The sequence below is a fragment of the Pteronotus mesoamericanus genome, unplaced genomic scaffold (assembly GCF_021234165.1).
Source record: "Pteronotus mesoamericanus isolate MK-2021 breed Mesoamerican mustached bat unplaced genomic scaffold, CSHL_Meso_final contig_657, whole genome shotgun sequence".
NCBI classification, from domain to species: domain Eukaryota; kingdom Metazoa; phylum Chordata; class Mammalia; order Chiroptera; family Mormoopidae; genus Pteronotus; species Pteronotus mesoamericanus.
In genome coordinates this window covers 1,017,806-1,030,459 of record NW_026555229.1, presented here as the reverse complement: position 1 = coordinate 1,030,459, position 12,654 = coordinate 1,017,806, and the positions used below count along the sequence as shown (strand labels likewise).

At 48.3% G+C, this 12,654-nt stretch overlaps 1 protein-coding gene across 1 annotated transcript in view; it reads left to right on the top strand.

Annotated features, from left to right (window-relative positions):
- Window positions 1–12,654, top strand: part of TLL2 (tolloid like 2) — a 119,445-nt gene that overhangs the window by 89,969 nt on the left and 16,822 nt on the right. Inside the window, exons 10-13 of the mRNA XM_054581704.1 lie at window positions 1,097–1,199; window positions 7,931–8,047; window positions 9,072–9,217; window positions 9,708–9,903. Of these exons, the coding sequence (XP_054437679.1) occupies window positions 1,097–1,199; window positions 7,931–8,047; window positions 9,072–9,217; window positions 9,708–9,903 (562 nt within the window). The remainder of the gene's footprint in view (window positions 1–1,096; window positions 1,200–7,930; window positions 8,048–9,071; window positions 9,218–9,707; window positions 9,904–12,654) is intronic.

Below are 12,654 nucleotides of genomic sequence, written 5' to 3'. Positions count from 1 at the left end.
TGGGTGCAGTGCCTGTGTGGCGACTCTGCAGGTCCTCCTCCCCCGGGTGGGACAGGCGCATCCACCGAGTGGCCTCAGGATGTCCAGAGAACTGAAACCTTCCTTCCCAGTCCAGCTGAACTCCCACCTCCCCAGTGCTTGCTCCTTCTCCTCTCCCCTCCTGGCTCTTCATTCCAGAAACACACACAGTGGACTAGGCTGGGGGACAGTACAGTTTCCCAAACATGTCCTCGCCTGTGTTCATGTCAGTCCCTCTCACCAAAATGCTTCCATCCTACTTCTCTGCCCCCTGGACCCTTGTTCCCCTTGGGTTAAATGCCACCTCCCCCGAGACCTTCCGCAGTATCACCGGGCAGAATTCAGTTCTCTCTCCTTGGGGCTCCTCAACACCCTTTCTGTCTGTTCCTCTCTTTTCAGCATTTATACCATACTGTTCTAATTGGCTCGGCACATCTGCCCTTCCCTCTTTGTCTGAGCTCCCTAAAGGCAAGAACCCTGTCTTTCTGACCTTTCTATCTTGATAGGCCAGTACAGACTGGCGCACAATAGGTGGTCAGCACACAATGGTAGAACGAATGAATGAATGAATGCACGAACGAACTGTAGGGAGGCTCTTAGACACACCACACCTCAGAAGAGTGAGGTCATGGCCGAGGGAACATTGATCACGGAGGTGCTCAGATGCACTCAGGCTAACCCCGGGCCCTTTAGGATGATTGATGATGTTATAAGATCTTTTCGTATCTCTGAACTTCACTGACCCCTTACCTCCTTCCAGATCCCCAGGCTCAATGCATCCTGGCTCGTCTTTAATGCATCTTGCTTTCTGTAAACCACCTAGTGACTTCAAAAGCTCAAGTTATTCCCCAGGCAGAACCAAAGGACCCATCTCCTCTGTTTACCCCCCATCCTGCTTAAGGTTTATTATTTAATGTCACGAGGTTTCCTGTGAGTGTGTTTTTGAGAGGACACTCCTACTGTGGTCTGAGAGCTCTGTATGCTAAAGAGTAACGTGAGAACCCCGGTATGAGAGATGTATCTCTCAAAACTCCTCAGGCTTTGTTGCCAAAACTTACTTTATGGTAACTCTTTGCAGATCATCTTAAACTTCACATCCATGGATTTGTTTAAAAGCCGCCTGTGCTGGTACGACTACGTGGAGGTCCGGGATGGGTATTGGAGAAAAGCCCCCCTGTTGGGTGAGTTGACTTAAGAAAGCCTTGAGGGGGGAGTGATTGGCTGGTCTGCGTGATGCCGTTAATGGTCGGAGGACCCATCCAGGCGGCAGTCACAGGAAGCTCTCAAGGGTCTGTGTCATTGTAAAACTCTGAACATTCCATTTGGCCACACATGTTAAAAGCTTTTAAAACTGTGAATACCCTTTGACCCAGCAATTCCACTTCTTGGAATTTATCCTGGAGAACTAATTAAGGAAGTGTGCAAAGCTCTAGCCACAGGGATGTTCACTGAAGCAGGGAGAATTGAAAACAATTTAAATGTTCAACAGTAGGGGTTAGCTGAATAAATTATGATACGTCTTTTCAATGGAAAACTATCCAGCCATTAACAATAAAGTTGGAGGTGACTCTTTATTGATACAGAAAGGTGTTCACTGTACATTGTTACACCAAAAAAAGGTGTGACAAAATAGAATATGCAGTAGGATTCCATTCTAACAAAAATACACTTCTACGTCTATTGTGCACACACTACTCAGATGAAGCTCAGATGCCTTCAGAGATAAGGTGTAAATGAATGAGATGGGGTTGGTGTGATAAAACAAGGAGTGGAGGGGAGTGTGGCAAACTGACCAGTGAGTTTCCTGACCAAAATTACTTAAATCATTGTGTGTGCTGAACTCAACCAGAAGAAACCATTCTGTGATCTATGCTATGAATATGAAGTAGAATTATAAATATAAATAAATTATACACAGTGGTTATTTCAAGATGACGGAGTATTTTTAAAATGTATTCTATTGTTGTTCCTAGTTTAGCTCTATTTTCTAATTTTTTTTTTTTGGTGAGCATGCATTATTTTGGGTTGATGAACACGAATTCATACATGAAAAGGCAGCGCCAGACCTTTGAGTGAGAGACGGTGGGCAGGCGGCATAAAAGAAAGGTCAGTTCACTCAGGATTGGTGACCAGAAGAAAGCTCTCTCACAGGTGACCCAGGATGATCCCTGTCCTAAGGAGGACCAATGGCTTCGGTGCCCAGGGAGCGGGCATGAGGACTCTCCCGGGAGTGACAGCCGTGGTGGAGACAGAGAGGCAGGCTTACCAGGAGCCAGGTGGAGGGGTCTTGGCTGAGAGGCGGCCATCCTTATTTTTTGAGTGGTCTGTAGAGTGAGCTTCCAGTCTAAGCTTTCAGTGAGAATTTGGTCCTTGCCATATGTTCACGTGGACAGAAAGCCACCTTGTTATGCTGTGAATGGCCCAAGTGTGAGCTGCTGCTGGGAAGCAGAGAACCAAGTTGGGGAGTTTCACGGCCAGACCACGCCCGATTTCATACCAGATTTTGGGGTAGGTCAGAAGAGACTGAGCCGAGGCTCTGGCTGGAGCTGAGAGGACCTGGCAGGCATTAGGCTTCCATACAACCAAGAGCTCTCAGCCAGGTCAGCTGCCATCTGGAACGGCACGTAAGCCCCCTCTGTCCAGCAGGGCATGGGTTTAAACTCTTAGAGGTACAAACAGGTATGAATTTGTATCCATGGGCTCTCTAGATAGAAGCCACAGCAGGCTCTGAGTGGGGGTCCCAGGTTACTACCACAGGGAGGAATCCGTTAGTTAGCAGTCCAGGTAAACAAGCCAAGAAAGGGATCCCTGGACCAAGCGTAGGCAGAGTGTTGCACTGCAGGACAAATCGTGTGTGCCCCCTGATGGCAGGTTGGAGGCTGTCTGCCCTGGATTCCTGCTTCCAGCCTCACGCGAGCAGATGTGATGGGTGTGAGCAGCCAGAGGGAGGCATGGCTTTACAGGTAGCACTGACTCGGTACAGCAAAATGACAGAGGGCTGTGTTCCTGGTAGCAGACGTTCCTAAATCACGCTGAACACCAGCATCACCTGGGAAGATTTCTGAGCGGCTACTGAATCGGAATCCCTATGAGCTGGGTCAGGGAATGATCCCACTTACCTACAAATGTACATACACGTGAACTTCCCCAGTACCAAGGACACAGAAGGGGGACTGCAGGTGCTCATCTGACTCCAGAAGGTGGTTACCTCTGAGGAAGGAAGCCCAGCTGTGATGGGCCGCTTCATAGGTGGGTCTGTATACTTCTGGATCATTTGACTCTTTTACAAGGATGCATTTGGTATTATTTTATACTTAAAACAGTAGAAGAAGTTACATGAGAACATGGCATCACAGACCCCTCAGCCTGGCAGGGACCTTAGAGACACCTATCCTGCACCTTCACGGGGAAAACCACGCTCCCCGAGTGTGGACCAACCCACCCGGGCCGGCTTCACAGCCTGCTCGTGGCAGAGGTCAGATCAGAAAGTAGAATTCCTGGTGATGGGGAGAGGATGAATAGGAGATGAGTCTCCCCTAGGATTGCTAGATAAAATGCATGATTCATTGTTTATCTGAAATTCAAATTGACCCGGGCTTCCTGTATTTTTGTTTGCTAAATCTGGCAACCCTATACTCCCCCAGGAATGTGATAGACTTAAAGGACTCAGGAGGAGGAAGCGCTCTGATACGGGAGCTCCCGGGAGAGGGCGGAGGCACGCTCCTGAGGACGGCGGGGCAGGGGCATTGCCAGTCCCTCCCTGGTCTTGAAGCAGGAGTTTTCTCACTCCAGGTCCTGGTCTCTCTGGCTGCACTTTCATAGATTAGATGGGGCTTTGCTGTTCATTGTAGTTGGCAGTTTGTTTTCTTTGGGGTTTTTTTGGTTTGTGGTTTTTCTTTTTTTTCTTTTTGGCTTATATTTTACACACTTTTGCAGCGTGTGTGTGTGTGTGTGTGTGTGTGTGTGTGTGTGTGTGTATCTCGCAGCCAAGACATGGCCTGGCGCCTGCAACCATTCTTCATTCGCGGGAATCTCCTTTGCCAACTATTTGGCCCGCTCTGATGTTTCCAAATGCAGTTGTTAGTGAACTTTTGTGCTTGGAACAAGTGCATTGTGTGGGCTGAGCTGGTCCCTGGGAGGGGTCAGTGCCGTGAAATCTGCCGGGAGGAGGCAGGTCAATGCCCCTTTGGCAGGAGGGAGAGCGGATTAGGGCGAATTGTGAAAGTATGCATCTTGCTCTGAAAAACTGTGCATTGCATATTTTCCCAGGGCAGTGTGTGAAAATCCAGGCATAATGGGCGCATAACTTTTTATGAATGAACCCTTTATGACTCCCCATGGAGCCTGCTTGTTGTGCCCTCATCTGCATTTCCTCTCTTGATATCCTTATTAAACTCCTCCTCCGAAGCCAGGAACCAGATTTCAATTTAGGAATTTGACACCTTTTCTCTAGTCCAGTTTCCCTCCAGCCTGTTAGATCTCCTTGGTAGGAGGCTGTTTGAGACCTGGGTTTTCACAGCATGATTAAAGGGAATGTAAGTAGATTGAGAACATTTCACGGCTGGTTAAAGATATCAAATTGGTTTTTCAGTTTCAGGGGTCACTTACGAGATTGCGCCTAAAGGGGGGAGGAAGATGGCTGCACAGTGAACTCGTCCAGTAATCTGAAATACCGGTCTGTTAATTGGATTCCCCTCCCTTATTTCTGCAGAGGAGTGACTCTAACAATGCACTTTTGTATGCAGAACTGTCCTTGGGTATTCTCTACCGCCACAATGCACACAAAAGCCCTTTCTCCCCCTTTCCCTGAAGCGGGGAGGGAAGTTCAGAGAGGCCAGGCCGGCCAATCAGTGTCGCGTGGCCCCACTGCTGGGGCTCCCTGGGCAGGGGCAGCCTCCCAAACAAGCAGAAACGAGCCAAACAGCCAAGCCTGGCATGGCCGCGGACTTGCTTTATGGTTGAGGCTTTGATCTTCATTCCTATGAGTATTTCCAAATTGGGAAGTGGAAATGATGTTTACATTCTCAGAGCAGATTTGATGTCCGTTAATTCAAAAACATCCAGTTTTCAGAATTGCACCTTAAACCGCGAAGTTCCTTTTGATGGTGCTGGCGGTGATGGTGATGATGGTGAAGAAGGTAAGACTGACGGTGAAGGTCAAGATCTCAGACTGCCGAGGTTCAAATCCTGCTTTCACTTACAACTTTGAGTGTAACTCAACTCGAACTCTCTGATCCTCAGATTTATCATAAATGAAATTAATGGTAATGCCTACGTCAGGGGGCAGAGGGGATGTAATTAGGAAATCCACCTAAAGTGCTTAGGACAGTGTCTGGTATCAACATCTCAATAAAAAAACAGATTTTGTTACTACCATTATGGTGAAGATCAGAATGTGGAGACATTAGTCCGGGGACAACGTAGAGGATTCTAGTTTAGAATTACAAAGTGGTTTGGGGAGAGGTCCTATTTAGAAATTATTTGTAATTTGTTCTACCAAGTCTAGCTCTGCCAAGGCATTAAATATACCTTAGCCTGTAACTCCGACTTCCGCCGGAATACTGAGCAGAGATGGCTTGTATATGGCCCTGGAGTGGATGGTTTATCACTTCCAGTTAGGTTCTTAGGCAGCAAGACAGTGGCAGTCTCTCTCTCTTTTGATAGCCGTCCCCAGTGGCTGTGACAGCTGGGGTTTTAAATAAGAATTTGGACTTGATGCTCGGGCTAGGCTAAGAAGGAATTTCTTGTGAATCGGCATTGCTCTGAGGTTCAGCAGCTTCCTCTCCTCACTGGTAAGCTACGCTTCCCCATGCTTATGTGTTGTTTTCCAAGAACTAATTGACACTAATTGGCCATGCCAGACGAACCATTATCGAAAATTTATAGGCTTCTCATGGATTTTTCCTTGCTGAATTCTTGGCAGCAGTTTCAGCTCATTTCACTTAATATTAAGCTCACCAAATCCAAAAGGCTGCAGGTGGCCAGAGTCGGAAGGAAGCAAAGGGGGATTAGCGGCCTCTACCCACCATGTCTCCCCAAGGCATGTACACCGCAGTTGGCCGTTAGGAAATGATGCCTCCCCCCACCTTGTACTCCCCCATTTCTCAGAAAGGCAAAGCACAGTTATAGCTTCAAGGGGTTGATTCAGTACTTAACGTGGTGCTGTAGATAAGAGAGAGTGTTCACTAAATGTGGGCTTTAAAAAATATATATTGAGATATAATTCACATGCCATATAATTGGCCGTATGATTTAAAGTGTACACATCAATGGCTTTCAGCATGTCCACAGAGCTGTACAGCCATTACCACAATCCATTTTAGAACACCTTCATCACCTCCAAAATAAAGCCACACACATTAATGGTCACTCCCCATGTCCCTCCATGTTAAATGGATTTTCTGAGTGACCCACACAGTCTGATGACCCATCAGAACCATGACTCCCAGTCCAAATAGGCCTTGACTGGTCTGTACCGAAGACTGGTCAGTACAACACAGCTGTCTTCCACCTGCCACATCCCTCTCCTTGCCCGGCTACCCATCCTTCGTGGCATGACAAATAACATGGACAAGGATGACCAATTACCAGACAGGCATGGCCTTTCCCCTTTGCCTCTGTAGAGGATCCAAATTTTAGACTCATACTTTAGTGTTTAAGAAATACACATTTATTTAAAATTTCTAGTAACAAAAGTTCAATAACAATTATGAGCCCCTTTCCATCAGGTAGTGGGGACTTAATTGCAGTCCTTTTGTGTTTTCTTCCCCAGGATAGAGGTGCTGGTGGGGGGCAGGCCTTGTGTCAGGGTGCGGTGCCAGGGGAGGCCTCCAGAGCGCCGTGCCACACTGGCTGGCATTGCTGGGATGTCCTCATTCCTCTCTGGCCTCCAGCCATCTGTCCACCTAAGTGGCTGCTGTGCCTCCTCTTTGTCTCAACTCAAGGCAAGCTCAGATTGGTGCCAAGTCGATGTCTCCCTGGAAGATGTTCTGTGGCTCCCCAGTTCCTCTGGAGTATGGGAAAGTCACTTCCACATCCTTCCCAGGAGCCTGGAATGCAGTTGCTCCCATCACGCCATGGCTTGCCTGAAGAATTCTGCGTGTGTATGTCCTGGCCTCATGTCCGGGCAAACCATGCAGACACTTCTAATCTGACCTCCGGTGGGACATGGGGATCTAGAGTTTTGAGGGCTCTGCCCAGGACTGGGGGCGTGGTTCTCTGCTTCTTCCAGATCCTCAAACCTACTTAGTGTCTCTGTCATCCTTTCCCCACAGGGTCTCAGCTTGGGGTGGGACAGGGCACAGAGTCCTTTTAGAGGCTCCATGGTGCCCTCTCCAATCCCCTCTCTCCCCGGTCCCCTCACTTCTCCATCCTGGGAAACTTTCTAAGACTACAAGGATGGGAAAACGGGCTCTTACTCATTGTGTATTCTTCTAAATCTTTGGTGTTGTGGCTAGGCTCGTGATATTCAAAAGCCAAGAAGATTTCATTTCTTTGTCGTGTGATCTCTGGCGTTCTTTTCTCTGGGGCAAAGAAGGCAGGTTGTCTTCCCACGGGCACGCCCCCGACGAGAAGGGCGTAATGCAATGGGAACACCAGGGGGCGCGCAGTCATCGCCGCCTCAGACCAACACGGCACCACGCCTTCAGCACCTCAGCGAGACCCGTTCGGCAGGAGAGAGGGGTGCTTGGGCTGGACTCTGGCACTTGGACTGACTGGCGTCTGAAGAAGACACATAGGCCGGGTGACTGTTTCCACCCCATGTGCTAATCCTGTACGTGCCACAGGAGGAGTCGACCCAGCGGGGGTTACTGATCACCTCGAACCACGTTTGGAACCCTGCTTTCTCTGCCTGCAGCGAGCCCCTCCTTACTGCCCACCGGCAGCCTCACCGTTCTTTTCTACTTCCCAGGTAGGTTTTGTGGCGATAAAGCCCCAGAGCCCCTTGTCTCCACCGACAGCCGACTCTGGGTGGAGTTCCGGAGCAGCAGCAACATCCTGGGCAAGGGTTTCTTCGCGGTGTATGAAGGTTTGTTCATGAGGGAACCTGGTAGCTCCTGACATGCAGCCCGCTGTGTCCCAGGCGTGCGTGGCAGCTGCCCGAGCCCCGACGGTGGGGCGCCACAGCCGGGGCCGGGCTGAGTGTTTCACTGGCCCTTTCCTCCACATTCCGGAAGCAAGGGGCCAGCTGTGCTCACTTCAGGGCAGACATCATCTACCTGTCACCACCCTGCTGAACCCTCACTCCAGTCCCATGGGGGTGGTTTGGGGGATACAGAACCCTGTGGGAGTGAAACCAGCCTCTGAATAACTGTGTGAGCCTGAGGGAAAAAAAAATCTAACCTCTCAAAGCCTCTGTGCTTCATTTGTGGAAAGAGGACTTTGGAAAATATCAGGGAATTTTCAAATAGATTTCTTGGAAAGGCCACTGAGACCACCATGATGTTTGAGTTGAGAGAACCAACAGATCTGGGCTCTAGGCAGCTGCCACCAGGACAGTTCTGCTCCTATTTGTTCCACATATTAGTTACCCCACCCCCAACAGGAAAACACTAGATAGTTATTAAAGCCCCCTTTGGTCATAAATTTTAATTTTGGAGGTCAATGTTTCATGTTTATGAAAGAAGGAATGTGCACACACACGCCCATGTCCCTGCACCAGCAGCCCTGTACCCTGTGCCCTCTACATTGCTGTCACCTGGGGAGCTCCAATATCACTGCTGCTCTGAGCTCCCCCGCACCCGTTTCAGTCAGAACCTATGGGGATGTGGCTGCAGCTTCTATAGCTCAAAAATCTCCCAGGTGATTTTGATGCACAGCAAAGGTAGAGGCCCACTGCTCTACCTGGTTATTTTCTGCATATGACAGGAAAATTCTCAGTTGCCTACATGAAATTATGTCTTTCTGTAGGCATAGCTTTGGTTGGATGGACATGAAAATTTGGCAAGTGGAGTCACCTAGTGGTGACAAGTGGCCAACTTCCTCTGTAAGTTCCAACCAGGGACCCCCCTTTCCTTCTCTTTCTAAAGCTGGTTCTGTTTCTCTTTCGAAAGCTACCTGCGGGGGAGACATTAACAAAGACGCTGGCCAGATTCAATCTCCCAACTACCCCGATGACTACAGACCTTCCAAGGAGTGTGTTTGGAGGATTACGGTTTCAGAGGGGTTTCATGTGGGGCTCACCTTCCAAGTTTTTGAGGTAAGTACTGCTCAGGTAGCCTCTCCAAGAATGAATTAAATGTCAACTTTCGCTAGACACACTCTGCTCTATGAAGATGGGTTTCCACTTTTTGGTTGAAAATAGGAACCTAGGAGGCAATTCCAGGCCCATGATATGTTGTACCCAGACATGCGCTATCAAAAGCTTTGCAACTTTGAAATCATGTCTGCCTCCTTTCCAAAGGCTACTGGAGAGGCAAGGGAGTAATCTAAGTTGAAGTCTAGGATGGGATCCCAGAAAGTGTTGTGGAATCGTTTTGCCCCACTTATTACCTCTTAGTCTGCTTGCAGCTTCATTCACCCTTGACTTCTGCAAGTAGGAGGCAGCTTGGAGAAGCCCAGGACACACTAGGGTCCTATGGTCTCTTGGTTAGATTTTTCAGAGTGATATTGAGGTTCCCTCCTTAAATCAAAAACCTTAAGACCAAGCCATTCGTAGTCTTCCATGTTGCCTCTGTTTCTTTATTTAGATCGAAAGGCATGACAGCTGTGCATATGACTACCTGGAAATCCGCGATGGCCCCACAGAAGAGAGCGCCCTGATTGGCCACTTTTGTGGCTATGAGAAACCAGAGGATGTGAAGTCGAGCTCTAACAGAATGTGGATGAAGTTTGTGTCCGATGGCTCCATCAATAAAGCAGGCTTTGCAGCCAATTTTTTCAAGGGTATGAATAGCAGTTATTTCCATTTTTAGTCACAGGTAGAGCACCTACCGTGTGCCAGGAACTGTATAAGGTACTTGATTTACATGATGTAATTTAATATTCAAAATAGCCCCTTGAGTTGGATTTGGATTATGTTTGATCAGCGTTGAAAAAGGCTACTCGAGGTCATTCAGATAGTTAAGTGGCGGGTCAAAACTCCAAACACAGCAAGTGTGACATTACATTGCATTACCTAGTGTGGGCCGGAGAGGCAGCCCAGGTTGTCCGCTCCTGAAGCATCAGCCCCCGGCCTACAAGTTGGTGGGGGAGGGATGGAGAGTGAGGGGGTGGTGCTCAGGGAACACACTTCCATGTCACATTAGAGACCAACTGCTCTGCAGGGTCTTGATGAAACCAGACCCAGAGTGGTGTGGGAAGACCCGCATTCCTGGCCCCAGCACAGCAGGCTTCCCAGGATTCCTTTAATGGGTAGGTCTTCCTTCTCTGTTCTCAGGGCCCTGCAAGACCCTCAGACCACACCCCATAAGGGAATACTGGACATGCCCCACTACATTGTGATTGGGCACTAATAGCACACCTGCAGCCACTGAGTGGAGACATCCAGTCTGCAACTGATCAGCAACATGACTCACACCCAGGAGAAGGCTGTTTTTCCCTTCTTCCCTCCTCTCCCAGGACTCCTGGCTGTGCCAACCCAGAAATCCTGGTCCCTCCCTTACTCCCAGTCTCCTCATCTGCCCCTCTTAGTCCCTTCTCCCAGGTGCATAAGCAGATGGGTGTCAGAAGAACCCAGTTCAAGCCATGTGACCCTGACCAGGGACTAAGCCATAGACATTTTTGGGAGGCCTTCTTTTGTTTACCACATGCTATGAATGATTATGAGGTTTTTTTCTAATTCTGTTTATTTTAATTTTGTCCTCCACCTCCCCTGACTTCCATCCCAAGGTCTATACATTAGGTATCGGGGCTTCTTTCCAGTGAGATAACGTAACCAGCTGGCACTGGCCCACCACCCTCATTCCTGGTTCTGCTGATAATCAGTGATGCACTTTCTGAGCGGTCTGGCTAAAGCTGGATATTAGGATTGCCAGATTTAGAGGGGGAAAGAAACAGGATGCCCAGTTAAATTTGAATTTCAGATGAAGCATGATCTTTCAGTTTAAGTATGTCCCAATTCAAATTTAATTGAGCTTCCTGCATTTTGTGTGGTAACCCTACTGGAGATGCCAGTCAGAGCAGTAGAAAGGAATATTTCTCTCTATGATGCTGAACTGGTTTCTAAGGGAGTGAGATGAGAGCCTGGGCCTGCTTAGGTAGCCATGATAACCAGCTCAGTTCGCTGATGAGAAGATCTCATCTTTTCCCTCTTCCCCATTTAATGTGCACTCAGCAGTCATCAAATAAAGTGTTGGGCACTGTGCTGGAGGCTGGGGACAAAAAGGGACACACAGCCTTTGCTCTCAAGGGTTTAAGGTGGTGAAAAAGACCTGCAAACAAATGGGTGATGATACGAGGTCTGTCTGGAAAAAGTCCAGCCATTGTTAACAAAACAAGAATGGTTTGTGTGACACCAATGTAACCTGGCAGCCAAGGAGAGTGGACTGGAATGAGCATGCGTGAACAATGATGACTTCACTGTATTAGTCTGTAGAGGTGATAGACGCCGTTGAATGAGCATGTGTGCTGTGTGGCCGTCGCATTCAAAATGACTGAGTGAGTAGAGCAACGAATCTGCATCAAATTCTGTGTTAAGCTTGAACATTCCGCCATGGAAACTATTCAGATGATTTGGAAGGCCTCAGCTATGGGCAACTGGTGACTGGTAGCTTCATCACGACAAGCATCACATCTCATGCAGAGATTTTTTATGAAACGTCAAATCACCCAGGTGACTCAGCCCCCACTACAGCCCAGATTTGGCGCCCTGTGACTTCTGGCTTTTCCCAAAACTAAAATCACCTAAAATCACCTTTGAAAGGGAAGAGATTTCAGGCCGTTGATGATAGTCAGGAAAATATGATGGAGCAGCTGATAGCAACTGAGAGATCTGTGTGAGGTCTCAAGGGGCCTACTTTGAAGGGGACTGAAGCATCATTGTTCTATATACAATGTTTCTTATATTTTGTGTCTTCTTCAATAAATGTCTCTATTTTTAACATTACATGGCTGGATACCTTCTGGATGGACCTCGTATTGCCACCGAAGTGTGAACCTGGGAGGAGACCAGAAAACCTTTAGACTCGGCCTGGGGGTGGTGGCAGGTTCCCCAGGCTGCCACTTCAAGGGCATTTCAATTGCAAATGTCTTTAAAGATGCCCACGAAGGTGTTCATTGAGGCCCATCTATACCGACTTAGTGCATGGGCCTAGTCTGACATCTTTTCAATACCAAGGAGAATGACCTTGGCCCTGAACCAGGGTTGTTGGAAACTAAGTGGAACCTATTAAAGGGCAAAGAAAAGACATCTGTTGAATGTGCTAGGAGTGACATTAGTTATCTCACTTTATCTTCAGAATGAACCCTAGCTAGGCATTATGATTACTGCCATTTTCAAACTGAGGAAACAAGTTCTCAGGTGGCGGAGCTAGAACTAGACCTGGGACCGGCAGGGTTCCGTAGTGCACTCTCTTTCTGTGATGGAGACCTAAAGGCACAGGCAAGTCAAGTGAAGGGGTGTAAATTTTTAATTCATGTTTGTGATTGGATTCTGACACTTGGTCACCTGTCTTGATACTGTGGGGGTGTAGCAAA